We start from the raw sequence: 27,823 nt of genomic DNA on the forward strand, positions 1-27,823 counted from the left end.
AAAGCTTGAGCATGTAGACATTAAGAAAGAGGATGTGCTGGAGCTTTTGGGAAGCATCAAGTTGGATAAATCACCGGGACCGGACAAGAACCTCTGCCTGTGCTAGCCCAACCCTGTTGATCCAAAGCCAGACCACTCTAATGCTGGCCCACTCTAACAGTGGCTGCTCTGATTACCCCTTTTTCACTGGTCTCACACTGATTTTAGCCCACAGTTGAATAGCTGAAATCTCGTGCTTTATCACCAACGACTGACCTCTCCTGCAGAGAAAAATACACATGCACACATCACACCAGCTCAGCAGTAAGAACACAAACACTTTATTGCCCAGGGATGTGCTGGCATTCAACACTCGGCACCCGCTGACCATCTGACCAGGCGATCTGGCCCCACCCACAGGCCCTGGTCGACCCAGAGCGGGAGTCCAGCCACCCAACACCCACAGATCATGGGTGACACAACTCACATTGTGGGAGGCTCGGTGTTGGGATCCCAGCAGCCATGGACCCGGGAAACCTAGTGACCAGCAGCCACGGACCTGGGCAGCTCACAGCGAGCTCACTGTGAACCCCAACACCCAGTGGACAATCCAGACCCATCCTCTGGGCAATAGGAGCCCATGGATGGACGGATGGGATGGCAGGGCGGTCACAGCATGAGGGACACAGTGCTGGGAAGAGAAGGGGATCTGCCCTCCAGCCCAACCCTAGTGACTGGGGTGAGAACCTTCCCTCAGACGGGCTGGGTGATCACACACTGAGTGCCCCTAGCCCCTCAGTCACTCACAGGGGGAGAGGGGATGGAGGAAAGGCTGGGAGGCAAGGGGAGGGGTGGGAGTGGGATAAGCAAGATGGATGGAAGGATGTGCTCACACAATGACAGTCCCCCGATGACGTACAGGGATTGGGGGGTGTGGTACGTTTACGGGCACAGAGATTCAGTACACTGACACCCCCTCATCCACAGGTCAGCCGAAGAGTATTGCGCCGAGCAGACTCAGTCACTGTCGGGCCAGGGGACAGGAAAGGGGAGAGTGGGTGGGGAAGGGTGAATGAGGGACACACACTCAGTCGCGGGCAGGTGCCTTCCCCTGGGCCCTCTGGAAGTCCTGCTGCAGTTTGCCGAGCGTCTCCCGATGCTGTTCCGATTTCCGTTCCATCTCCTTCATCTGTCCCTCGTAGCGCTTTCTGTAAAACACCACACCGTCCGTGAGTACTACGGGAAGGTGGGGGGGGGAGGGGGAACGGATCCTCCGTCAGTACCACCCTTCCCTGTGTAAAACACCACACCATCCGTCAGTACCACCCCTCACGGTTCCTTGTTTCCTTGTCCAGGTAGATGCCTCAGGAGTGGCTACTGCAGGGAGATATACTGGCTGAAGCAGAACTCGGAGCAGGGTGACCCTCTCTCAGTATCACCTCCCACCCCCAGTGTGACCCTCTCTCAGTATCATCCCTGCCCCACTGTTTCACTCCAAGAGTCTGTCAGTACAGCCCCCTCCCCCTCCCCCCAGATGCTGCCCCCACCCACACTCACATCTCTCCGGTGATGTAGTGAAGCCGTTTGGCAACTGTGGACTTTGCCTCCTCTAGATCCTGCTTCACCAACACAGGGCCCATCAGCTTGTAGACACGGTTCTCTGCTTCCAACAGGTCCAACTCCTGGGATAGGATGGGACAGAGAAATCAGACTGCGAGTACTGGGACCGGGGCAGACACAGAGGAGGATGGAATGGGACAGGGAAATCAGACTGCGAGTACTGGGGCCGGGGTAGACACAGAGGAGGATGGAATGGGACAGGGAAATCAGACTGCGAGTACTGGGGCCGGGGCAGACACAGAGGAGGATGGAATGGGACAGGGAAATCAGACTGCGAGTACTGGGACCGGGGCAGACACAGAGGAGGATGGAATGGGACAGGGAAATCAGACTGCGAGTACTGGGACCGGGGCAGACACAGAGGAGGATGGAATGGGACAGAGAAATCAGACTGCGAGTACTGGGGCCGGGGCAGACACAGAGGAGGATAGGATGGGACAGGGAAATCAGACTGCGAGTACTGGGACCGGGGCAGACACAGAGGAGGATGGAATGGGACAGGGAAATCAGACTGCGAGTACTGGGGCCGGGGCAGACACAGAGGAGGATGGAATGGGACAGGGAAATCAGACTGCGAGTACTGGGACCGGGGCAGACACAGAGGAGGATGGAATGGGACAGGGAAATCAGACTGCGAGTACTGGGGCCGGGGCAGACACAGAGGAGGATGGAATGGGACAGGGAAATCAGACTGCGAGTACTGGGGCCGGGGCAGACACAGAGGAGGATAGGATGGGACAGGGAAATCAGACTGCGAGTACTGGGACCGGGGCAGACACAGAGGAGGATGGAATGGGACAGAGTAATCAGACTGCGAGTACTGGGACCGGGGCAGACACAGAGGAGGATGGAATGGGACAGGGAAATCAGACTGCGAGTACTGGGACCGGGGCAGACACAGAGGAGGATGGAATGGGACAGGGAAATCAGACTGCGCGTACTGGGGCCGGGGCAGACACAGAGGAGGATGGAATGGGACAGAGAAATCAGACTGCGAGTACTGGGGCCGGGGCAGACACAGAGGAGGATAGGATGGGACAGGGAAATCAGACTGCGAGTACTGGGACCGGGGCAGACACAGAGGAGGATGGAATGGGACAGGGAAATCAGACTGCGAGTACTGGGGCCGGGGCAGACACAGAGGAGGATGGAATGGGACAGAGAAATCAGACTGCGAGTACTGGGGCCGGGGCAGACACAGAGGAGGATGGAATGGGACAGGGAAATCAGACTGCGAGTACTGGGGCTGGGGCAGACACAGAGGAGGATGGAATGGGACAGGGAAATCAGACTGCGAGTACTGGGACCGGGGCAGACAGAGGAGGATGGAATGGGACAGGGAAATCAGACTGCGAGTACTGGGACCGGGGCAGACAGAGGAGGATGGAATGGGACAGGGAAATCAGACTGTGAGTACTGAACAGTGAAGGGAACAGACAGGAGATTCTGATGGTATGTTGCCTCCCAGGTGCCAGGATCAGGGACGTCCACAACATTTTGGCGGAGGAGGGAGAGCAGCCAGATGTCTTGGTACACATTGGTACCAGTGACATAGGAAGGAAAAACAAAGAGGTCCTGGAAAGAGAATTTAGAGAGCGAGGTAGAAAGCTGAGAAGCAGGACCTCCCAGGTAGTAATTTCTGGGTTGCTGCCTGTGCCACGCAGCAGTGAGGGCAGAAACGGGATGATTTGGCAGATAACTGCGTGGCTGAGAAGCTGGTGCAGGGGGCAGGGCTTCAGGTACTTGGATCATTGGGATCTCTTCTGGGGAAATATGACATGTTCAGAAATGACGAGCTGCACCTGAACCCGAGGGGAACCAATATCCTCGCGGGTAGGTTTGTTAGAGCTGTTGCGTTAGGGACTCAGGATAGGACGGATAGTAAAAAAGCAAAGATAGCCTGAAGTCAGATGACAGGCTGAGTATCAGTGCATTCGGGATGCAGAATTAAAAAGGATAGCAAATACAGTCCACAAAGTGTAATTTCTCAATCCATGGAGTATAAGAAATAAGGTGGATAATCTTGTTGCACTATTACAAATTGCCAGGTATGATGTTGTGGCCATCACTGAATCGTGGCTGAAGGATGGTTGTAGTTGGGAGCTGAATGTCCAAGGCTACACGTTATATCGGAGGGATAGGAAGGTAGACAGAGGGGGTGGTGTGGCTCTACTGGTAAAGAATGGCATCAAATCAGTAGAAAGATTTGACATAGGATCGGAAGATGTCAAATCCTTGAGTGAAGATATGGGTAAAAGGACTCTGATGACAGTTATATACAGGCCTCCAATCAGTAACTGGGATGTGGACCACAGGTTACAACAGGAAATAGAAAAGATGAGTCAAAAGGGCAATGTTGTGGTAGTCATGGGAGATTTCAACATGCAGGTTGATTGGGAAAATCAGGTTGGTAATGCATCTCAAGAGAGTGAGTTTGTTGAATGCCTAAGAGTTGGCTTTTTAGAGCAGTTTGTCATTGAGCCTACAAGGGGATCAGCTATTCTGGATTGGGTGTTATGTAATGAACCAGAGGCTATTAGGGAATTTAAAGTAAAAGAACCCTTAGGAACCAGTGATCACAATATGACTGAGTTCAACTTGAAATCTGATGTCTGATGTAGCAGTATTTCAGTAGGGTAAAGGAAATTACAGTGGAATGAGAGAGGAGTTGGCCAAAGTAAATTGGAAGGAGCTGCTGGCAGGGATGACAGCAGAGCAGTAACGATGTGAGTTTCTGGGAAAAATTAAGGAAGGTGCAGGACAGATGTATTCCAAAAATGAAGAAATATTCAAATGACAAAACAGTACAACCGTGGCTGACAAGGGAAGTTAAAGCTAATGTAAAACCAAAAGAAAGGGCATACCACAGTTCAAAAATTAGTGGGAAGACAGAAGATTGGGAAGCTTCTAAAAACCTACGTAGAGTAACGAAAAGTCATTAAGAGGGAAAAGTTGAAATGTGATAACGAGCTAGCAAACAATATCAAAGTGGATAGTAAAAGCTTTTTCAAGTATGTAAAATATGAAAGAGAGATGAGAGTAGATATGGGACTGCTAGTAAATGAGGCTGGAGAAACAATAACGGGGGCCAAGGAGATGTCAGATGAAGTAAATGAGTATTTTGCATCAACCTTCTCTGTGGAAGACACTAGCAATGTGTTGATGGATGTGAAGGAAGAGAAGTGAGTGCAGTTACTATTACAAGGGGGAAAGTGCTCAAAGACCCGCAAGAACTAAGGGCACACAAGTCACCCAGGCCAGATGAACTGCAGCCTAGAGTTTTGAAAGAGGTAGCATTCGAGATTGTGGAGGCATTAGTAATGATCTTTCAAGAACCATTGGATTCTGGCATGGTGCCAGAGGACTGGAAAACTGCAAGGATCACTCCACTCCTTATGACAGGAGGGAGGCAGCAGAAAGGAAATTATACATCAGTTAGCCTGACCTCAGTGTTAGAGTCAATCGATAAGGATGAGGTGATGGAGTACTTGGTGACACAAGACAAGATGGTACAAAGTCAGCATGGTTTCCTTCAGTGAAAATCCTGTCTGACAAACCTGCGGGAATTCTTTGAGGGGATTACAAGTGGGATAGATAGAGAAGATGCAGTGGATGTTGTATATTTGGACTTTCAGAAGGCCTTTGACAAGCTGTCACACACGAGGTCATTTAACAAGTTAAGAGCCCATGGTGTTACAGGAAAATTACTGGCATGGTTTGAGCATTGGCTGATTGGCAGGAGGCAGTGAGTGGGAATAAAAGGATCCTTTTCTGCTTGGCTGCCAGTGACTCATGATGTTCCACAGGGGTTGGTGTTGAGACCACTTCTTTTTAAGCTGTATACCAATAATTTAGATGATGGAATAGGTGGCTTTGTTGCCAAGTTTGCAGATGATACAAATTTTGGTGGAGGGGCAGGTAGCATTGAGGAAACAGGAAGGCTGCAGAAGGACTTGGACAGATTAGGAGAATTGGCAAGAAAGTGGCAAATGAAATACAATGTTGGAAAATGCATGGTCACACACTTTGGTTACAGAAATAATTGTGCAAACAATTTTCTAAACGGGGAGAAAATCCAAAAATCTGAGATGCAAAGAAACTTGTGCAGAACACCCGAAAGGTTAACTTGCATGTTGAGTTGGTGGTGAGGAAGGCAAATGCAATTTTAACATTGATTTCAAAAGGTGTAGAATACAAGAGCAGGGATGTGATGCTGAGGCTTTATAAGGCACTGGTGAGGCCTCACCTTGAGTATTGTGAACAGTTTCGGGCTCCTTATCTAAAAAAAGGTGGACTAGCATTGAAGAGGATCCAAAGGAGGTTCACAAGGATGATTCTGGGAATGAAAGGGTTATCATATGAGGAACATTTGGTGGTTCTGGGTCTGCACTCCCATGATAGGGGAGTCTAGGACAAGAGGGCACAGCCTCAGGATAGAGGGGTGTCCATTTAAAACAGATGCAGAGAAATTTCTTTAGCCAAAGGGTGGTGAATTTGGGGAATTTGTTACCACAGGCAGCTGTGGAGGCCAGGTTGTTGGGTGTGTTTAAGGCAGAGCTAAACAGGTTCTTGATCAGACATGTCATCAAAGGTTACAGGGAGAAGGCTGGCGAGTGGGGCTGAGGAGAGGAAGAAAGCATCAGCCATGTTTGAAGGTTTGCTCACCATGGGAAACATCCTTTTCATATCTACTCCGTCTACATCTTCCAACATTGAAAAGGTTTCAATGAGATCTCCCCTCATCCTTCTAAATTCCAGTGAGTACAGACCCAGAGCTATCAAATGTTCTTCGTATGATAACCCTTTCATTTCTGGAATAATAGGGGAGAAAGAAATGGCAGATGAACTTAATAAGTATCTTGCCACAGTCTTTAATGTGGAAGACACTAGCAGTATGCCAGAGGTCCGTGAGTGTCAGGGAGCGGGAGTGAGTGTCATTGCTATTACAAAGGAAAATGTGCTAGTCAAACTGAAAAGTCTGGATGTGGATAAGTCACCTGGACCAGACAAACTACGGCCCAAAGTCCTGAGAGAGGTTGCTGAAGAGATAATGGATGCATTGGTCATGATCTTTCAAGAATCACTTGATTTTGGCATGGTCCCAGAGAACTGGAAGATTGCAAATACCACTCCGCTCTTTAAGAAAGGAGGAAGGCAAAAGAAAAGAAATTATAGGTCAATTAGCCTAACCTCAGTGGTTGGGAAAGTGTTGGTGTTTATTATTAAGGTTGAGGTTTTGGGAACTTGGAGACTAACGATAAAATAAGTCAAGGTCAGTATGGTTTCTGTAAAGGGGATTCTTGCCTGACAGATCTGTTAAGAGTTCTTCGAGGAAGTGACAAGCAGGGTTGACAAAGGAGAGGCAGTGGATGCCACTTACTTAATTTTTCAGAAAGCAATTGATAAGATGCCTCATATGAGGCTGCTTAACAAGATTAAATCTTATGGTGTTACAGGAAATATACTGGCATGGATAGAGACATGGCTGACAGGCAGGAGGCAGAGAGTGGAAAGAAAAGGGGCCTTTTCTGATTGGCTACTAGTGACTAGTGGTGATTTTCAGGGGTCAGTATTGGGACCGCTACTTTTCACATTGTTTGTCAGTGATTTAGATAATGGAATTGATGGCTTTGTGGCAAAGTTTGCGGATGATACAAAGATAGGTGGAGGGGTAGGTAGTGCTGAGGAAGCAAGCGATTGCAGCAGAACTTAAGAGAAATTGGTAGAATGGGCAAAAAAGTAGCAGATGGAATACAATGCTGGGAAATGTATGATAATGCATTTTGGTAAAAGGAACAACAGTGCAGACTATTACCTAAATGGGGAGAAGGTTCAAACATCAGAGGTGCAGAGGGACTTGGGAGTTCTCGTGCAAGACTCCCAGAAGGTTAATTTACAGTTTGAGTCTGGGGTAAAGAAGGTAAATAAAATGCTGGAATTTATTTGAAGGGGAATAGAATATAAAAGCAAGGAGGTAATGCTGAGCCTTTATAAGACACTAGTCAGGCCGCATTTGGAGTATTGTCAACTGTTTTGTGGCCCATATCTCAGAACGGATGTGTTATCATTGGAGGGAGTCCAGGGGAAGTTCACGGGGATGATTCCAGGAATGAAGAGGTAAACATATGAGGAGGGTTTGGCAGCTTTGGGCCTGTATTCACTGGAATTTAGAAGAATGCTGGGGGATCTCACTGAAAGGACTAGACAGCTTGGATGTGAAGAGGATGGTTCCTCTGGTGGGAGTATCCACAACTAGGGGGCACAGCCTCAATACTGAAAGGTGACCTTTTAGAACAGAAATAAGGAGGAATTATTTTTTAGACAAAGTGTGGTGAACCTGTGGAATGCTCTATCACAGACTGCAACCAAGTCCGTGAGTATTTTTAAGCGGAAGTTGGTAGATTCCTGACTGGTTGGGACATCAAGGGATAAGGTGAGAGGGCAAGTGTGTGGGGTTGAGTGGGATCCAGGATCATCCATGATGGAATGGCGGAGCGAAATCGATGGGCTGAATGGCCTAATTCTGCCCCTCTCTCTTATGGTCGTATATAATTACTGTAATTGATTTATTTATCTATATTTTTCTATATCATGTATTGTGTTGAACTGCTGCTGCTAAGTTAACAAATTTCACAACATGTGCTGCTGATACTAAACCGGATTTTGATTCTGCTCAGGACTGGGAAATAAAAGATGAGGAGTCAGGGTAAGAAGGTGGGGTGGGGGGTGGGGGGGGGAGAGAAGGGGATGAAGATGTACAAGTTGGTCATTGTTCGGTGAAACCGGGAGAGGGGGAGGAGGAGGGATGAAGTAAAGAGCCGGGAAGTTGATAGATGAAAGAGATAAAGGGCTGGAGAAGGGGAAACCTGATAGGAGAGGACAGCAGGCCATGGAAGAAAGGGAAAGGGGGAGGACCACCCCAGGGAGGTGATGGGCAGGTCAGGAGACAAGGTGAGAGAAGGAAATGGGAATGGTGAGAGGAGGGGGTCCATTACCAGATGTTTGAGAAGTTGAGAAGGTTGGAGGCTACCCAAAAGGATTATTATAACAGGGCATGGACTGACATGTTGGAATGGGAATGGGAAGTGGTATTGAATTAGCTGGCCAGCGGGAGAACCTGCTTTTTCTGACAAATGGAGCATAGGTGCCTGCCCCTTCACCATTCTCGCTTACCCCTCTCACCTCATCTCCACACCTACCAATCACCTCCCCTCCCATGTGTCCTCTCCTGTCAGATTCTCCCTTCTCCAGCCCTTTATCTCTTTCACCAACCTCCCAGCTCTTTAGTTCACCCCTCACCTACCATCTTCTATTTCTTCTTCCCCTCCCACCACCTTCTTACTCTGACCTCTCATCTTGTTGAAGGGTCTCGGCCCAAAATGCTGACTGTACTCTTTTCCATCGACGCTGCCTAGCCTGCTGAGTTCCTCCAGCATTTTGTGCGTGTTGCTTAGAAAACCATAGAAAAACTACAGCATAGAAACAGGCCTTTTGGCCCTTCTTGGCTGTGCTGGACCACTTTCTGCCTAGTCCCACTGACCTGCACACGGACCATATCCCTCCATACACCTCCCATCCATGTATCTGTCCAATTTATTCTTAAATGTTAAAAAAGAACCCGCATTTACCACCTCGTTCTGCAGCTCATTCCATACTCCCACCACTCTCTGTGTGAAGAAGCCCCCCTAATGTTCCCTTTAAACTTTCCCCCCCTCACCCTAAACCCATGTCCTCTGGTTTTTTTCTCCCCTTCAGTGGAAAAAGCCTGCTTGCATTCACTATCTATACCCATCATAATTGTATATACCTCTATCAAATCTCCCCTCATTCTTCTACACTCCAGGGAATAAAGTCCTAACCTATTCAACCTTTCTCTGTAACTGAGTTTCTCAAGTCCCAGCAACATCCTTGTAAACCTTCTCTGCACTCTTTCAACCTTATTTATATCCTTCCTGTAATTTGGTGACCAAAACTGAACACAATACTCCAGATTCGGCCTCACCAATGCCTTATACAACCTCATCATAACATTCCAGCTCTTATACTCAATACTTTGATTAATAAAGGCCAATGTACCAAAAGCTCTCTTTACGACCCTATCTACTTGTGACGCCACTTTTAGGGAATTTTGTATCTGTTTTCCCAGATCCCTCTGTTCCACTGCACTTCTCAGTGCCTTACCATTAACCCTGTATGTTCTACCTTGTTAAGCAAGTTAAGCAAAGACAGTTAAGCAAATGGTCAATATGCACAAATGATACGCCAGTTCTGTATAAGCACAGCAATTTTTGTTCCAGCTTCAGCGAACATGCTGGGCTCTTTGTGCACGGGTGAAGTAAAACATGTCTGCGCGGTAGAGTGCGTGTGTTCAGTTATTACTGGCAATGAGATTGTGGGGCGGTGTCTGTGTAGGGCGAGGAGGGTATTGCAATGACCCCAGGCTATGGACACCACACCCCATGAGCTCACCTCCTGCACAATGGTATTCTCTGTCAGTTGCGTCTCCAGCTTCTGACGTGCCGACAGGCACCGGCTCAGCTCTGTGGGGAGAGACATAATAAGGTGGGGGAACACACTTTTGGGGGCAAGGGGGGGGGACAAATACACTTGGGAAAGGAGGAGAGACATTAGTGAGGGGAGAGACATTGAGAGGGAGTAGACTGGAAAGTAGTGAGAGACACTGGGTTCAAACACAGAACACACCCAAAACTACCCTTCTGTCTGTATGTATGTATCTCTCTCTCTCTCTCACACACACACACTCACCACCCTCTGGCTAAAGAAATTTCTGCATCTCTGTTCTGTTTTAAAACAGATGCCCCTCTATCCTGAGGCTGTGCCCTCTTGTCCTAGACTCCCCCACCATGGGAAACATCCTTACCACATCTACTCTGTCTAGGCTTTTCAGCATTTGAAAAGTTTCAATGAGATTCCGCCCCCCCCCCCGCCATCCTTCTGAATTCTAGTGAGTACAGACCCAGAGCCATCAAATGTTCCTCGTATGATAACCCTTTCAATCCCGCAGTCATCCTTCTGAACCTCCTCTGGACCCTGCCCAATTCCAGCAAATTTTTTTCTTAGATGAGGAGCCCAAAACTGTTCACAATACTTAGGGTGAGGCCTCACCAGTGCCTCATAAAGCCTCAGCATCACATCCCTGCTCTTGTATTCTAGATCTCTTGAAATGAATGCTAACATGCCATTTGCCTTCCTCACCACCGACTCTACCTGCAAGTTAACCTTTAGGGTGTTCTGCACAAGGACTCCCAGGTCCCTCTGCATCTCAGATTTTTGGATTTTCTCTCCATCTAGAAAATAGTCTGCACATTAATTTCTTCAACCAAAGTGCATGACCATACATTTTCCAACATTGTATTTCATTTGCCACTTTCTTGCCCATTCTCCTAATCTGTCTAAGTCCTGCAGCCTACCTGTTTCCTCAACACTACCTGCCCCTCCACCAATCTTTGTATCATCTGCAAACTTGGCAACAAAGCCATCTACTCCATCATCTAAAGCATTGATATACACCATAACAAGCAGTCCCAGACCTGGCAGCCAACGATTCCCACTCATTGCCTCCTACCAATCAGCCAATGCTCTAACCATGCCAGTAACTTTCCTGTATTATCATGGGCTCTTAACTTGGTAAGCAGCCTCATGTGTGGCACAGAGTGTGGTGAGTGTGTGGAATGGGCTGCCAGCGATGGTGGTGGAGGCGGATACAACAGGGTCTTTTAAGAGACTCTTGGATAGCTTAGAAAAATAGAGGGTTATGGGTAACCCTGGGTAATTTCTAAAGTACCTGTTCAGCACAGCATTGTGGGTCAAAGGGCCTGTATTGTGCTGTAGGCTTTCTATGTTTCTACCTTGTCAAAGGCCTTCTGAAAGTCCAAATATACATCCACTGCATCTCCTTTATCTATCCTTCTTGTAATCTTCTGAAAGAATTCCAACAGGTTTGTAGGCCACTTCACCCTTGAACCTACCCCCTCTCACCCTTCCATGCATGCCCTCTGGTATTAGACATTTCAACCCTGGGAAACAGATACTGTCTGTCTACCCTATCAATGCCTCTCATAATCGTATAAACCTCTCTCAGACCTCCCCTCAGCATCCGCCGCTTCAGAGTAAACAACCCAAGTTTATCCAGCCTCTCGTGATAGCACATGCTCTCCAAACCAGGCAGCATCCTGGTAAACCTCTTCTGCACCCTCTTCAAAGCCTCGTCAGCCCTCCTATAACTGTGTACACAATACTCCAAATGTGGCCTAACCAGAGTTTTATAAAGTTGCAACTAACCTCTTGACTTTTGAACCCAATGCCTTTACTAATAAAAGCATAAGCCTTCTTAACCACCTTATCGACCTGTGTAGCCACTTTCAAAGAGCTAAGAACTTCGATCCCAAGATCTCCCTGCTTAGCAACACCGTTAAGGAACTTGCCCTTAACAGTGTACTGTCTCCTTGCATTTGTCCTACTGAGGTGCAACATCTCACAGTTACCTAGGTTACACTCAATCTGCCATTTCTCAGCCCATATCTGCAGATTGTCTATATGGTGCCGTATTCTTTGCCAGTCTTCTACACCATCCACAACTGCACCAGTCTTGGTATCAACACACCCATCTACATTTTCATCCAGGTCATTTATATACATCACAAACAGCAGAGGTCCCCGTGGAACTCCACTAATTACAGACCTCCAACCCAGAACAGTCCCTTCAATCACTACCCTCCGTCTCCTGTGCGCAAGCCAGTTCCGAATCCAGACAGACAATTCTCTGTGGACCCCATGCATCTTAACCTTCTGGATTAGCCTCCCATGAGGGACTTTGTCAAACGCCTTACTAAAATCCATGTAGACAATATCTACTGCCCTATCCTCATCAACCTCTCTCATCACCATGTCACAAAACTCAATTAAGTTGGTGAGGCATGCCCTGCCACGCACAAGCCCAATGCTGGCTCTCCCCAGTTAGGTCACGGGTTCCCAAATACTCATATATCCAAGAATTTCCATCAGCATCTTCCCTACAACTGAGGTGAGACACACCGGTCTATAGATCCTAGGATTTTCCCTCGTTCCCTTCTTAAGTAGAGATACAACATTAGCCACTCGTCAGTCCTTCAGGACCCCACCTGTGACTAGAGAGGACATGAAGATACTGGCCAAGGGCCTGGTCTCTTGCCTCCTTCAATAACCTGGAGAAAATCCCATCAGGTCATGGAGACTTAACCATCTTAATACTCATTAGGAAGCCCAACACTTCCTCCTGCTTGACCTTTAAACGCCCTGACGTGTTTATACACTCAGCACAGATCTCCTGGTCCTCGAAATCCTTTTCCTTGGTAAAGTACTCATTAACTACCTCATTCACATTCTCCACATCCAAGCAATTGACCAAGGATTTTTTATGATATATATTCATACATACACATAAATATATAGAGACAGATATACACATACACACAGCAGAGAATGCGATTTCTCCGGCCCTTCACTCTGTTCTAGGACATCAGGACCACAGCAACTTGTACATCAGGCTGCTGTTCATCGACTGCAGCTCAGCACCATCCCCTCTAAACATAGAACAGAGGCCTGAGCAGCCCCTTCAGCCCACAATGTTGTGCCGAACCAATTAAATTACTAATCAAATGGCCAACTAAACTAATCCCCTCTGCCGACACAACGTCCACTTTCCTCACATTTATGTGCCTATCTGAACATCTCTTAGAAGTCCCGAATGTTTCTGCCTCTACCGGCACCCCAGGCACCCACCACTCTCTGTGCAAATAAACGTCCCCCACATCTCCTTTGAAATTACCCTCTTTCACCCGAAATGCATGTCCTCTGGCATTTCAACCCTGGGAGAAAGATACTCCCTGTCTACCATATCTATGCCTCTCAAAATATTATAAACCTCTATCAGATCTCTGACACTCCGGAGAAAACAACCCGTTTGTCCAACCTCTCGTTGGAGCACACGCCCTCTAAACCAGGCAGCATCCTGGTAAACCTCTTCTGCACCGTCTCCAAAGCCTCGTCATCCTTCCTATAACAGGGTGACCGGAACTGGATGCAATTCTCCAGATAAAGCCCAACCAGAGTTTTATAAACTTCCTGACTTTTGAATTTGATGTGCCTCGACTAATAGCATGCCATGTGTCTTCCTAACCAGCCTCTCAACCTGTGCAGCCACTTTCAGGAAGCTACGAATGTGGACCCCCAAGAACACGATGCCCATCAACACAGTTAAGGGTCTTAACAGAAAAACCCATCTTCAAGCTTCAGGATCTTTACCTCTGTACCTGGATCCTCAGCTCGTTCATCAGGAGAACAGAGCCAGTGAACATTTTGTCCTCACTGGAGCACCTCGTGGCTGAGTGCTTAGTCCCCCGCTCTACTCCGTTCAGACGTTACTGTGTGGGTAAGCACAGCTCTAAAGGCGTACACAAATTCGCTGACGACACCACAGCTGTGGGACAAACCACAGGTTGTGATCAGCTCGCCGGAATGAGACGGGTCACCTGCCTGAGCGACAACCTCTCGCTCAATAGCAGCAGAACCGAAGAGTTTTGGTATGGAGGGGAGGGCCCGCTGCACAGGATCAGAAAAAGCAGGAAGTTGCAAACTCAGCCAGCTCCACCAAGAGCACTCCCCGACATTCAGGACATCTTCAAAAGGTGGTGCTTCAAAAAACTGGCATCCACCATTCATCACCCACGACATCATCACCCTCCTCTCATTGCTACCATCAAGGAGAAGACACTGGAGCCTGAAGACTCAAACCCAATGTTTCAGGAACGGCTTCTTCCCCTCTGCCATCAGACTTCTGAATGGACGTTGAACCCAGGAACACTACCTCACTACATTTTGCACTGCTGATTTAATTTATTTTCACATATACTTATTGCAAGTTAATTTTTTAAATTATGTATTGCAATGTACAACAAATTTCCCAACATGCTGTACCCCAGTGATAGTCAACCGGACTGGGACTCTGAGCTGACCGTTGACGTCAGGGAGGGAGAAGCAGGGTGAACACAAACAGTCTACCTTGGGGATCGGCAGTTTAAAGTCAGGACTCCTGGCACATCAGGCTCAGCACACAGAAGCAATCTGACAGAAATTCCACCAGCATCTTTACAAAGGTTTGGTTTATTGTGTAACTTCCACTGAGGTACTGTTGAAGGTATTCTGGCTGATGGCATCACACCTCGAATGCGCAACACAAGCAGCTGTGGAGTGCAGCAGGCATCACGGAAACATCGGTAGTTTCTACAGGATCTGCTATCACCAAGGAGCTTCAGGAACAGCTACTTCCCTTCAATCACCCTCTTCTCGAAAAGATCCTGATGGGAGTTCTATACAGAACCCCAAACAGTAGTAAGGATATGGTCTACAAATTACAACAGGAGGTAGAAAATGCATGCCAAAAGAGCAATGTTACAATCATCATGAGGGATTTCACTGTGCAGGTAGAGTGCGAAATCCAGGGTGGTGCTGACACAACTGTGGCTAACAAGAGAGTCAAAGCCAACATAAGCCAAAGAGAGGGCATATAATAGAGCAAAAATTAATGGGAAGTTAGGGGATTGGGAAGCTTTTAAAAAGCAATGGAAGGCAACTGAAAAAGTCATTATGAAGGTAAAAATGTAATATGAAAGTAAACTAGCCAATTATATAATAGAAGATACCAAAAGGTTCCTCGGATACCTAAGGTGTAAATGAGAAGTGAGAGTGGATATCGGACCGCCGGAAAACAATGCTGGAGAGTTAGTAATGGGGGACAATGAAATGGCAGACAAACTGAATAAGTATTTTGCATCAGTCTTCACTCTGGAGGACACGAGCAGTATGGTGGAAGCTCCAAGTGTCGGGGGTCATGAAGTGTGTGAAGTTACCATTACTAGGGAGAAGGTTCTTGTGAAGCTGAAAGGTCTGAAGGTGGATAAGTCACCTGTGCACCCTAGGGAAATGAAAGAGGTGGCTGAAGAGGCCTTAGTTATGATCTTTCAACAATCATCAGATTCTGGGATGTCTTCAGAGGACCAGAAAATTGCAAATGTCATGTCAAGAAGGGAGGGAGGCAGAAGAAAGGATATTATTGGCCAGTTAGCTTGACTCCAATGGTTGGAAAGATGTTGGAAGTCTATTATTAACAAACAGGTCAGGGGCACTTAGAGCCACAAGATAAAAGAGTCCAAAGTCCGGCTGGTTTTCTAAAGGGGAAACCTTGCCTGACATATCTGTTGGAAATCTTTGAGGAAATAACAGGCAGGATAGACAAAGCAGAGTCAGTGGATGTTGTTTATTTGGATTTTCAGAAGGTGCCACACATGCAGGAAGATACTAGAATGGATTGGGGATTGCGTGACTACTAGGAGTCAGGGAATGGGAATAAAGGGAGCCCTCCTTGGCTTGGTTGCTGGCGACTAGTGGTGTTCCACAGATTTCTATGTTGGGACCAATTCTTTTCATGTTGTATGTTCATGATTTGAATGAAGACACTGAGGGCTTTGTGGCCAGGTTTGCAGAAAATACAAAGGAAGGCGGAGGAGTAAGTAGTGTTAAGGAAACGGGGGCCTGCGAAAGATCTTAGACTGGGAGAATGAGTAAAGAAGTGGCAGATAGAATACATGTTGGGAAGAGTATTCCTACTTTGGTAGATGAAATAAAAGGGTAGGCTATTTTCTAAATGGAGAGAAAATACAAAAATATGAGCCACAAAGGAATTTGGAAGCTATCATGCAGGATTCCCTAAAGGTTAATTTGCAGGTTGAGTCTGCGGTGAGGAAGGCAAATACAATGTTAGCACTGATTTCGAGAGGTCTAGAATATAAAAGCAAGGATGTAATGTTGAGGCTTTATAAGACACTGGAGAGGCCTCACTTGGAGTATTGTGAGCAGTTTTGGGCCCCGTATGTAAGAAAAGATGTGCTGAAACTGGAGAAGATTCAGAGCAGGTTCACATAGTCATACTTTATTGATCCTGAGGGAAATTGGTTAATTGGTTAACGAGAATGATCCCAGGAATGAAAGGCTTAACATGAGGAGTGTTTGATGGTTCTGGGCCTGTACTTGCTGGCTGTGGAAACCTTTCAAAGAAGGGGCAAGCAAAGCTGAGTGAAGTTGTCCCCTTCGGTTCACAAGTCTGAATGGTTGAGGGGTAGTAACCACAACCACCACTGATGGTGTCAGACCTGACAGCAGCTCCCCTACTTTCCTCCAATCACCTTAAAACAATGCCTCCTCTTATTTGCCATTTCCGTCCTAGGAGAAAAGTCTCTGGCTATCCACCCGATCTGTGCCTCTTATCATCTTGTACATCCCTATGAAGTCACCTCTCATCCTGTTATTTCATTTAACCTTTGTGAACCCCTCCTCTCTCCTGACTCACAGTGTACATCTCCCACCCACTGTCCACTTCACACAGAACACACATCCTACTGTACATCCATGGATACAAAACAATTATGTATATAACCTTAAGAGTTTAGGCAATCCTCCCACACTTCCCTTCCCTATTGCTTGTACATTGCGACAGAGACACAACGTAAAGATTTTTACTCTCTCTCCCCCTTCTGAGATGGATGAAAGGAATAAAATTCTAATTGTAACATACGATGCACATACAACAGACTGGACCCGTACCACACTCCCAGGATCTCCCGTCTGCCACGCACACGGCCCCACGTCTTCCCGCCACACAGAGAGTACACCCCACAGACACACACACACTGCCCGTACCCCACACAACGTGTACACACACCGCCCGAACCCCACACAACGTGTACACACCGCCCGTACCCCACAGACACACACACACTGCCCGTACCCCACAGACACACACACCACCCGTACCCCACAGACACACACTCACACCGCCCGTACCCCACAGACACACACACCACCCGTACCCCACAGACACACACTCACACCGCCCGTACCCCACACACACACACACTCACACCGCCCGTACCCCACACACACACACACACCGCCCGTACCCCACAGACACACACACACTGCCCGTACCCCACAGACACACACACCACCCGTACCCCACACACACACACTCACACCGTCCGTACCCCACACACACACACACACCGCCCGTACCCCACACACACACACACACTGCCCGTACCCCACAGACACACACACCACCCGTACCCCACACACACACACTCACACCGCCCGTACCCCACACACACACACCGCCCGTACCCCACAGACACACACACACTGCCCGTACCCCACAGACACACACTCACACCGCCCGTACCCCACACAACGTGTACACACACCGCCCGTACCCCACAGACACACACACACCGCCCGTACCCCACAGACACACACACACACCGCCCATACCCCACACAACGTGTACACACACCGCCCGTACCCCACAGACACACACTCACACCACCCGTACCCCACACAACATGTACACACACCGCCCGTACCCCACAGACACACACACACCGCCCGTACCCCACACAACGTGTACACACACCGCCCGTACCCCACAGACACACACACACACCGCCCGTACCCCACAGACACACACACACACACCGCCCGTACCCCACACAACGTGTACACACACCGCCCGTACCCCACAGACACACACTCACACCGCCCGTACCCCACACAACGTGTACACACACCGCCCGTACCCCACAGACACACACACACCGCCCGTACCCCACAGACACACAGACACCGCCCGTACCCCACACACACACAGCCCGTACCCCACACACACACACACCGCCCGTACCCCACAGACACACACACACCGCCCGTACCCCACACAACGTGTACACACACCGCCCGTACCCCACAGACACACACACACCGCCCGTACCCCACAGACACACACACACACACCGCCCGTACCCCACACAACGTGTACACACACCGCCCGTACCCCACAGACACACACTCACACCGCCCGTACCCCACACAACATGTACACACACCGCCCGTACCCCACAGACACACACACACCGCCCGTACCCCACACAACGTGTACACACACCGCCCGTACCCCACAGACACACACACACCGCCCGTACCCCACAGACACACACACACACCGCCCGTACCCCACACAACGTGTACACACACCGCCCGTACCCCACAGACACACACTCACACCGCCCGTACCCCACACAACGTGTACACACACCGCCCGTACCCCACAGACACACACACACCACCCGTACCCCACAGACACACAGACACCGCCCGTACCCCACACACACACACACACCGCCCGTACCCCACACACACACACACACACCGCCCGTACCCCACACACACACACCGCCCGTACCCCACAGACACACACTCACACCGCCCGTACCCCACACAACGTGTACACACACCGCCCGTACCCCACAGACACACACACACCACCCGTACCCCACAGACACACAGACACCGCCCGTACCCCACAGACACACACACACACCGCCCGTACCCCACACACACACACCGCCCGTACCCCACAGACACACACACACCGCCCGTACCCCACACAACGTGTACACACACCGCCCGTACCCCACAGACACACACACACCGCCCGTACCCCATACAACGTGTACACACACCGCCCGTACCCCACAGACACACACACACACCGCCCGTACCCCACACAACGTGTACACACACCGCCCGTACCCCACAGACACACACACACCGCCCGTACCCCACACACACACACCGCCCGTACCCCACAGACACACACACACCGCCCGTACCCCACACAACGTGTACACACACCGCCCGTACCCCACAGACACACACACACCGCCCGTACCCCACAGACACACACACACCGCCCGTACCCCACAGACACACACACACCGCCCGTACCCCACACAACGTGTACACACACCGCCCGTACCCCACAGACACACACACACACCGCCCGTACCCCAACACACACACACACCGCCCGTACCCCACACACACACACACCGCCCGTACCCCATACAACGTGTACACACACCGCCCGTACCCCACACAACACACACACACCGCCCGTACCCCACAGACACACAGCCCGTACCCCACACACACCGCCCGTACCCCACAGACACACACACACACCGCCCGTACCCCACACACACACACACACCGCCCGTACCCCACAGACACACACACACCGCCCGTACCCCACAGACACACACACCACCCGTACCCCACACACACACACTCACACCGCCCGTACCCCACAGACACACACACACACCGCCCGTACCCCACACAACGTGTACACACACCGCCCGTACCCCACAGACACACACTCACACCGCCCGTACCCCATACAACGTGTACACACACCGCCCGTACCCCACAGACACACACACACCACCCGTACCCCACAGACACACAGACACCGCCCGTACCCCACACACATACACACACCGCCCGTACCCCACACACACACACCGCCCGTACCCCACAGACACACACACACCGCCCGTACCCCACACAACGTGTACACACACCGCCCGTACCCCACAGACACACACACACCGCCCGTACCCCACAGACACACACACACACACCGCCCGTACCCCACACAACGTGTACACACACCGCCCGTACCCCACAGACACACACTCACATCGCCCGTACCCCACACAACATGTACACACACCGCCCGTACCCCACAGACACACACACACCGCCCGTACCCCACACAACGTGTACACACACCGCCCGTACCCCACAGACACACACACACCGCCCGTACCCCACAGACACACACACACACCGCCCGTACCCCACACAACGTGTACACACACCGCCCGTACCCCACAGACACACACTCACACCGCCCGTACCCCACACAACGTGTACACACACCGCCCGTACCCCACAGACACACACACACCGCCCGTACCCCACAGACACACAGACACCGCCCGTACCCCACACACACACACACACCGCCCGTACCCCACACACACACACCGCCCGTACCCCACAGACACACACACACCGCCCGTACCCCACACAACGTGTACACACACCGCCCGTACCCCACAGACACACACTCACACCGCCCGTACCCCACACAACGTGTACACACACCGCCCGTACCCCACAGACACACACACACCACCCGTACCCCACAGACACACAGACACCGCCCGTACCCCACACACACACACACACCGCCCGTACCCCACATACACACACCGCCCGTACCCCACAGACACACACACACCGCCCGTACCCCACACGTGTACACACACCGCCCGTACCCCACACAACGTGTACACACACCGCCCGTACCCCACAGACACACACACACCGCCCGTACCCCACAGACACACACACACACCGCCCGTACCCCACACAACGTGTACACACACCGCCTGTACCCCACAGACACACACACACCGCCCGTACCCCACACACACACACACCGCCCGTACCCCACACACACACACACCGCCCGTACCCCACACACACCGCCCGTACCCCACAGACACACACACACACCGCCCGTACCCCACAGACACACACACACCGCCCGTACCCCACAGACACACACACACCGCCCGTACCCCACAGACACACACACACCGCCCGTACCCCACAGACACACACACACCGCCCGTACCCCACACAACGTGTACACACACCGCCCGTACCCCACAGACACACACACACACCGCCCGTACCCCCACACACACACACACCGCCCGTACCCCACACACCGCCCGTACCCCATACAACGTGTACACACACCGCCCGTACCCCACAGACACACACACACACCGCCCGTACCCCACACACACACACACCGCCCGTACCCCACACACACACACACCGCCCGTACCCCATACAACGTGTACACACACCGCCCGTACCCCACAGACACACACACACCGCCCGTACCCCACAGACACACACACACCGCCCGTACCCCACAGACACACACACCACCCGTACCCCACACACACACACTCACACCGCCCGTACCCCACAGACACACACACACACCGCCCGTACCCCACACAACGTGTACACACACCGCCCGTACCCCACAGACACACACACACACCGCCCGTACCCCATACAACGTGTACACAGACCGCCCGTACCCCACAGACACACACACACCGCCCGTACCCCACAGACACACACACACCGCCCGTACCCCACACACACACACACACCGCCCGTACCCCACACACACACACACCGCCCGTACCCCACAGACACACACACACCGCCCGTACCCCACACAACGTGTACACACACCGCCCGTACCCCACAGACACACACACCACCCGTACCCCACACACACACACTCACACCGCCCGTACCCCACACACACACACACACCGCCCGTACCCCACACACACACACCGCCCGTACCCCACAGACACACACACACCGCCCGTACCCCACACAACGTGTACACACACCGCCCGTACCCCACAGACACACACACACCGCCCGTACCCCACAGACACACACACACACCGCCCGTACCCCACAGACGTGTACACACACCGCCCGTACCCCACACAACGTGTACACACACCGCCCGTACCCCACAGACACACATACACCGCCCGTACCCCACACACACACACACCGCCCGTACCCCACACACACACACACCGCCCGTACCCCCACACACACCGCCCGTACCCCACAGACACACACACACACCGCCCGTACCCCACAGACACACACACACCGCCCGTACCCCACACAACGCCCGTACCCCACAACACACACACACCGCCCGTACCCCACAGACACACACACACACCGCCCGTACCCCACACAACGTGTACACACACCGCCCGTACCCTACAGACACACACACACACCGCCCGTACCCCACAGACACACACACACACACCGCCCGTACCCCACACAACGTGTACACACACCGCCCGTACCCCACAGACACACACACACACCGCCCGTACCCCACACACACACACACCGCCCGTACCCCCCACACACACACACACCGCCCGTACCCCACACAACGTGTACACACACCGCCCGTACCCCACAGACACACACACACCGCCCGTACCCCACACACACCGCCCGTACCCCACAGACACACACACACCGCCCGTACCCCACAGACACACACACACCGCCCGTACCCCACAGACACACACACACACCGCCCGTACCCCACACACACACACACACCGCCCGTACCCCACACACACACACACACCGCCCGTACCCCACAGACACACACACACCGCCCGTACCCCACACAACGTGTACACACACCGCCCGTACCCCACAGACACACACTCACACCGCCCGTACCCCATACAACGTGTACACACACCGCCCGTACCCCACAGACACACACACACCGCCCGTACCCCACAGACACACACACACACCGCCCGTACCCCACACACACACACACCGCCCGTACCCCACACACACACGCCCGACACACACCGCCCGTACCCCACAGACACACACACACACCGCCCGTACCCCACAGACACACACACCACCCGTACCCCACACACACACACTCACACCGCCCGTACCCCACACACACACACACACACCGCCCGTACCCCACAGACACACACACACCGCCCGTACCCCACACAACGTGTACACACACCGCCCGTACCCCACAGACACACACACACACCGCCCGTACCCCACACAACGTGTACACACACCGCCCGTACCCCACAGACACACACACACCGCCCGTACCCCACAGACACACACACACCGCCCGTACCCCACACAACGTGTACACACACCGCCCGTACCCCACACAACGTGTACACACACCGCCCGTACCCCACAGACACACACACACCGCCCGTACCCCACACAACGTGTACACACACCGCCCGTACCCCACAGACACACACACACCGCCCGTACCCCACACAACGAGTACACACACCGCCCGTACCCCACAGACACACACACACCGCCCGTACCCCACAGACACACACTCACACCGCCCGTACCCCACACAACGTGTACACACACCGCCCGTACCCCACACAACGTGTACACACACCGCCCGTACCCCACAGACACACACACACCGCCCGTACCCCACAGACACACACACTCACACCGCCCGTACCCCACACAACGTGTACACACACCGCCCGTACCCCACAGACACACACACACCGCCCGTACCCCACACAACGTGTACACACACCGCCCGTACCCCACACAACGTGTACACACACCGCCCGTACACCACACACCGCCCGTACCCCACACACACACACACACCGCCCGTACCCCACACACACACACACCGCCCGTACCCCACACACACACACACCGCCCGTACCCCATACAGACGGTACACACACCGCCCGTACCCCACAGACACACACACACCGCCCGTACCCCACAGACACACACACACACCGCCCGTACCCCACAGACACACACACACCGCCCGTACCCCACACACACACACACACCGCCCGTACCCCACAGACACACACACACCGCCCGTACCCCACAGACACACACACCACCCGTACCCCACACACACACACTCACACCGCCCGTACCCCACACACACACACACACCGCCCGTACCCCACACAACGTGTACACACACCGCCCGTACCCCACAGACACACACTCACACCGCCCGTACCCCATACAACGTGTACACACACCGCCCGTACCCCACAGACACACACACACCGCCCGTACCCCACAGACACACACACACACCGCCCGTACCCCACAGACACACACACACACCGCCCGTACCCCACAGACACACACACACCGCCCGTACCCCACACACACACACACACCGCCCGTACCCCACAGACACACACACACCGCCCGTACCCCACACAACGTGTACACACACCGCCCGTACCCCACAGACACACACTCACACCGCCCGTACCCCACACAACGTGTACACACACCGCCCGTACCCCACAGACACACACACACCGCCCGTACCCCACAGACACACACACACACCGCCCGTACCCCACAGACACACACACACACCGCCCGTACCCCACAGACACACACACACCGCCCGTACCCCACAGACACACACACACACCGCCCGTACCCCACAGACACACACACACACACCACCCGTACCCCACACACACACACTCACACCGCCCGTACCCCACACACACACACACCGCCCGTACCCCACACAACGTGTACACACACCGCCCGTACCCCACACAACGTGTACACACACCGCCCGTACCCCACACAACGTGTACACACACCGCCCGTACCCCACAGACACACACACACCGCCCGTACCCCACACAACGTGTACACACACCGCCCGTACCCCACAGACACACACACACCGCCCGTACCCCACAGACACACACACACCGCCCGTACCCCACACAACGTGTACACACACCGCCCGTACCCCACACAACGTGTACACACACCGCCCGTACCCCACACAACGTGTACACACACCGCCCGTACCCCACAGACACACACACACCGCCCGTACCCCACACACACACACACCGCCCGTACCCCACACAACGTGTACACACACCGCCCGTACCCCACAGACACACACACACCGCCCGTACCCCACACACACCGCCCGTACCCCACACAACGTGTACACACACCGCCCGTACCCCACAGACACACACTCACACCACCCGTACCCCATACAACGTGTACACACACCGCCCGTACCCCACAGACACACACACACCACCCCGTACCCCACACAACGTGTACACACACCGCCCGTACCCCACACACACACACACACCGCCCGTACCCCACAGACACACACACACACCGCCCGTACCCCACAGACACACACACACCGCCCGTACCCCACACACACACACACACCGCCCGTACCCCACAGACACACACACACCGCCCGTACCCCACACACACACACACACCACCCGTACCCCACAGACACACAGACACCACCCGTACCCCATACAACGTGTACACACACCGCCCGTACCCCACAGACACACACACACCACCCGTACCCCACAGACACACAGACACCGCCCGTACCCCACACACACACACACACCGCCCGTACCCCACAGACACACACTCACACCACCCGTACCCCACAGACGGTACACACACCGCCCGTACCCCACAGACGGTACACACACAGGTCTGAGGGAGAGGGAGAAATGGACAAACCCTTCTGCACCCCCTGGTATTTCTCCAGCTCCGTCTGCAATTTTCGCTGCAGGACCTCCGCCATCTTCCCGGCCCTGACCTCCGACCCCGCCACGTGACCGGGTCGGACCCACGTGACGCCGCGGAGGGGGTGGGGATGTCACCAGCGTCTGGCGTGAAATGTGTTGTTTTGTGGCAGCAGGACGATGATAACAGAAAATTATAAAATACAATTATATATGTATTCAGTTTATGAACAGTGAGCAGTGCTAAAAGAGGGTGAAATACTGTCGTTGACAGTGATGAAATGCTTTGAGAGGTTGGTCATGATTAGACTGAACTCCTGCCTCAGCAAGGACCTGAACCCTTTGCAATTTGCCTGTCGCCACAATAGGTCAATGGCAGATGCAATCTCAATGGGTCTCCACACAGCTTTAAACCACCTGGACAACACAAACACCTCTGTCAGGATGCTGTTCACTGACTATACCTCAGCATTTAATACCATCATTCCCACAATCCTGATTGAGAAGTTGCAGAACCTGGGCCTCTGTAATTGGATCCTTGACTTCCTAACCGATAGACCACAATCTGTGTGGATTGGTGATAATGTATCCTGCTCGCTGACATCAACACTGGGTGTGTGCTTAGCCCACTGCTCTACTCTCTATATACTCTTGACTGTGTGGCTAGGCATAGCTCAAATGCCATCTACACCCATTGTTGGCAGAATCTCAGGTGGTGACGAGAGGGCATACAGGAGCGAGATATGACAATAGTGGGATGGTGTCGCAGCAGAAACCTGGCACTCAACCTCAGGAAGACAAAAGAGCTGATTGTGTACTCCAGGAAGGGTAAGACAAAGGAACGTACAGTGGTATGCAAAAGTTTAGGCGCCCCTGGTCAAAATTTCAGTTAATGTGAATAGCTAAGCGAGTAAAAGATGACCTGATTTCCAAAAGACTTAAAGTTAAAGATGACACATTTCTTTAATATTTTAAGCAAGAAAACTTTTTTATTTCCACCTTTTACAGTTTCAAAATAACAAAAAAGGAAAAGGGCCCAAAGCAAAAGTTTGGGCACCCTGCATGGTCAGTACTTAGTAACACCCACTTTGGCAAGTATCACAGCTTGTAAATGCTTTCTGTAGCCAGCTAAGAGTCTTTCAATTCTTGTTTGGGGGATTTTCGCCCATTCTTCCTTGCAAAAGGCTTCTAGTTCTGTGAGATTCTTGGGCCGTCTTGCATGCACTGCTCTTTTGAGGTCTATCCACAGATTCTCGATGATGTTTAGGTCAGGGACTGTGAGGGCCATGGCAAAACCTTCAGCTTGCACCTCTTGAGGTAGTCCATTGTGGATTCTGAGTTGTGTTTAGGATCATTATCCTGTTGTAGAAGCCATCCTCTTTTCATCTACAGCTTTTTTACATTTGGTGTGATGTTTGGTTCCAGAATTTTCTAGTATTTAATTGAATTCATTCTTCCCTCTACCCGTGAAATGTTCCCCATGCCACTGGCTGCAAAACAAGCCCAAGGCATGATTGATCCATCCCTGTGCTTAACAATTGGAGGTGTTCTTTTCATGAAATTCTGCACCCTTTTTTCTCCAAACATACCTTTGCTCATTGTGGCCAAAAAGTTCTATTCAAAAGGTTCAAAGGAACTTCCAAACAAGCTTGATGAAATTTGGAAACAAGTCCTGTGGACTGATGAAGTTAAAATAGAATAGAAATGTTGTACCGTGGAGAGCATTCTGACAGGCTGCATCACTGTCTGGTATGGGAGGGCTACTGCACAGGACCGAAAGAAGCTGCAGAGGGTTATAAATCTAGTCAGCTCCATCTTGGGCACTATCCTACAAAGTACCCAGGACATCTTCAGGGAGCGGTGTCTCAGAAAGGCAGCGTCCATTATTAAGGACATGCCCTTTTCTCACTGTTACCATCAGGTAGGAGATACAGAAGCCTGAAGACACACACTCAGCGATTCAGGAACAGCTTCCCCTCTGCCATCCGATTCCTAAA

General features: G+C 51.9%; 1 protein-coding gene across 1 annotated transcript; it reads right to left on the reverse strand.

Annotated features, from left to right (window-relative positions):
- Window positions 1-297: 297 nt before the first annotated feature.
- Window positions 298-25,962, reverse strand: pfdn6 (prefoldin subunit 6). The gene is made up of 4 exons (XM_063047864.1): window positions 25,822-25,962; window positions 10,069-10,139; window positions 1,537-1,661; window positions 298-1,187 (listed from the first exon to the last, which is right to left on the reverse strand). The coding sequence occupies exons 1-4, from the start codon at window positions 25,883-25,885 to the stop codon at window positions 1,067-1,069; spliced, it is 381 nt and encodes a 126-aa protein (XP_062903934.1). The 5' UTR covers window positions 25,886-25,962; the 3' UTR covers window positions 298-1,066.
- Window positions 25,963-27,823: the final 1,861 nt, after the last annotated feature.

Source organism: Mobula hypostoma, chromosome 5 (genome assembly GCF_963921235.1).
Source record: "Mobula hypostoma chromosome 5, sMobHyp1.1, whole genome shotgun sequence".
Classification (NCBI taxonomy): Eukaryota; Metazoa; Chordata; class Chondrichthyes; order Myliobatiformes; family Myliobatidae; genus Mobula; species Mobula hypostoma.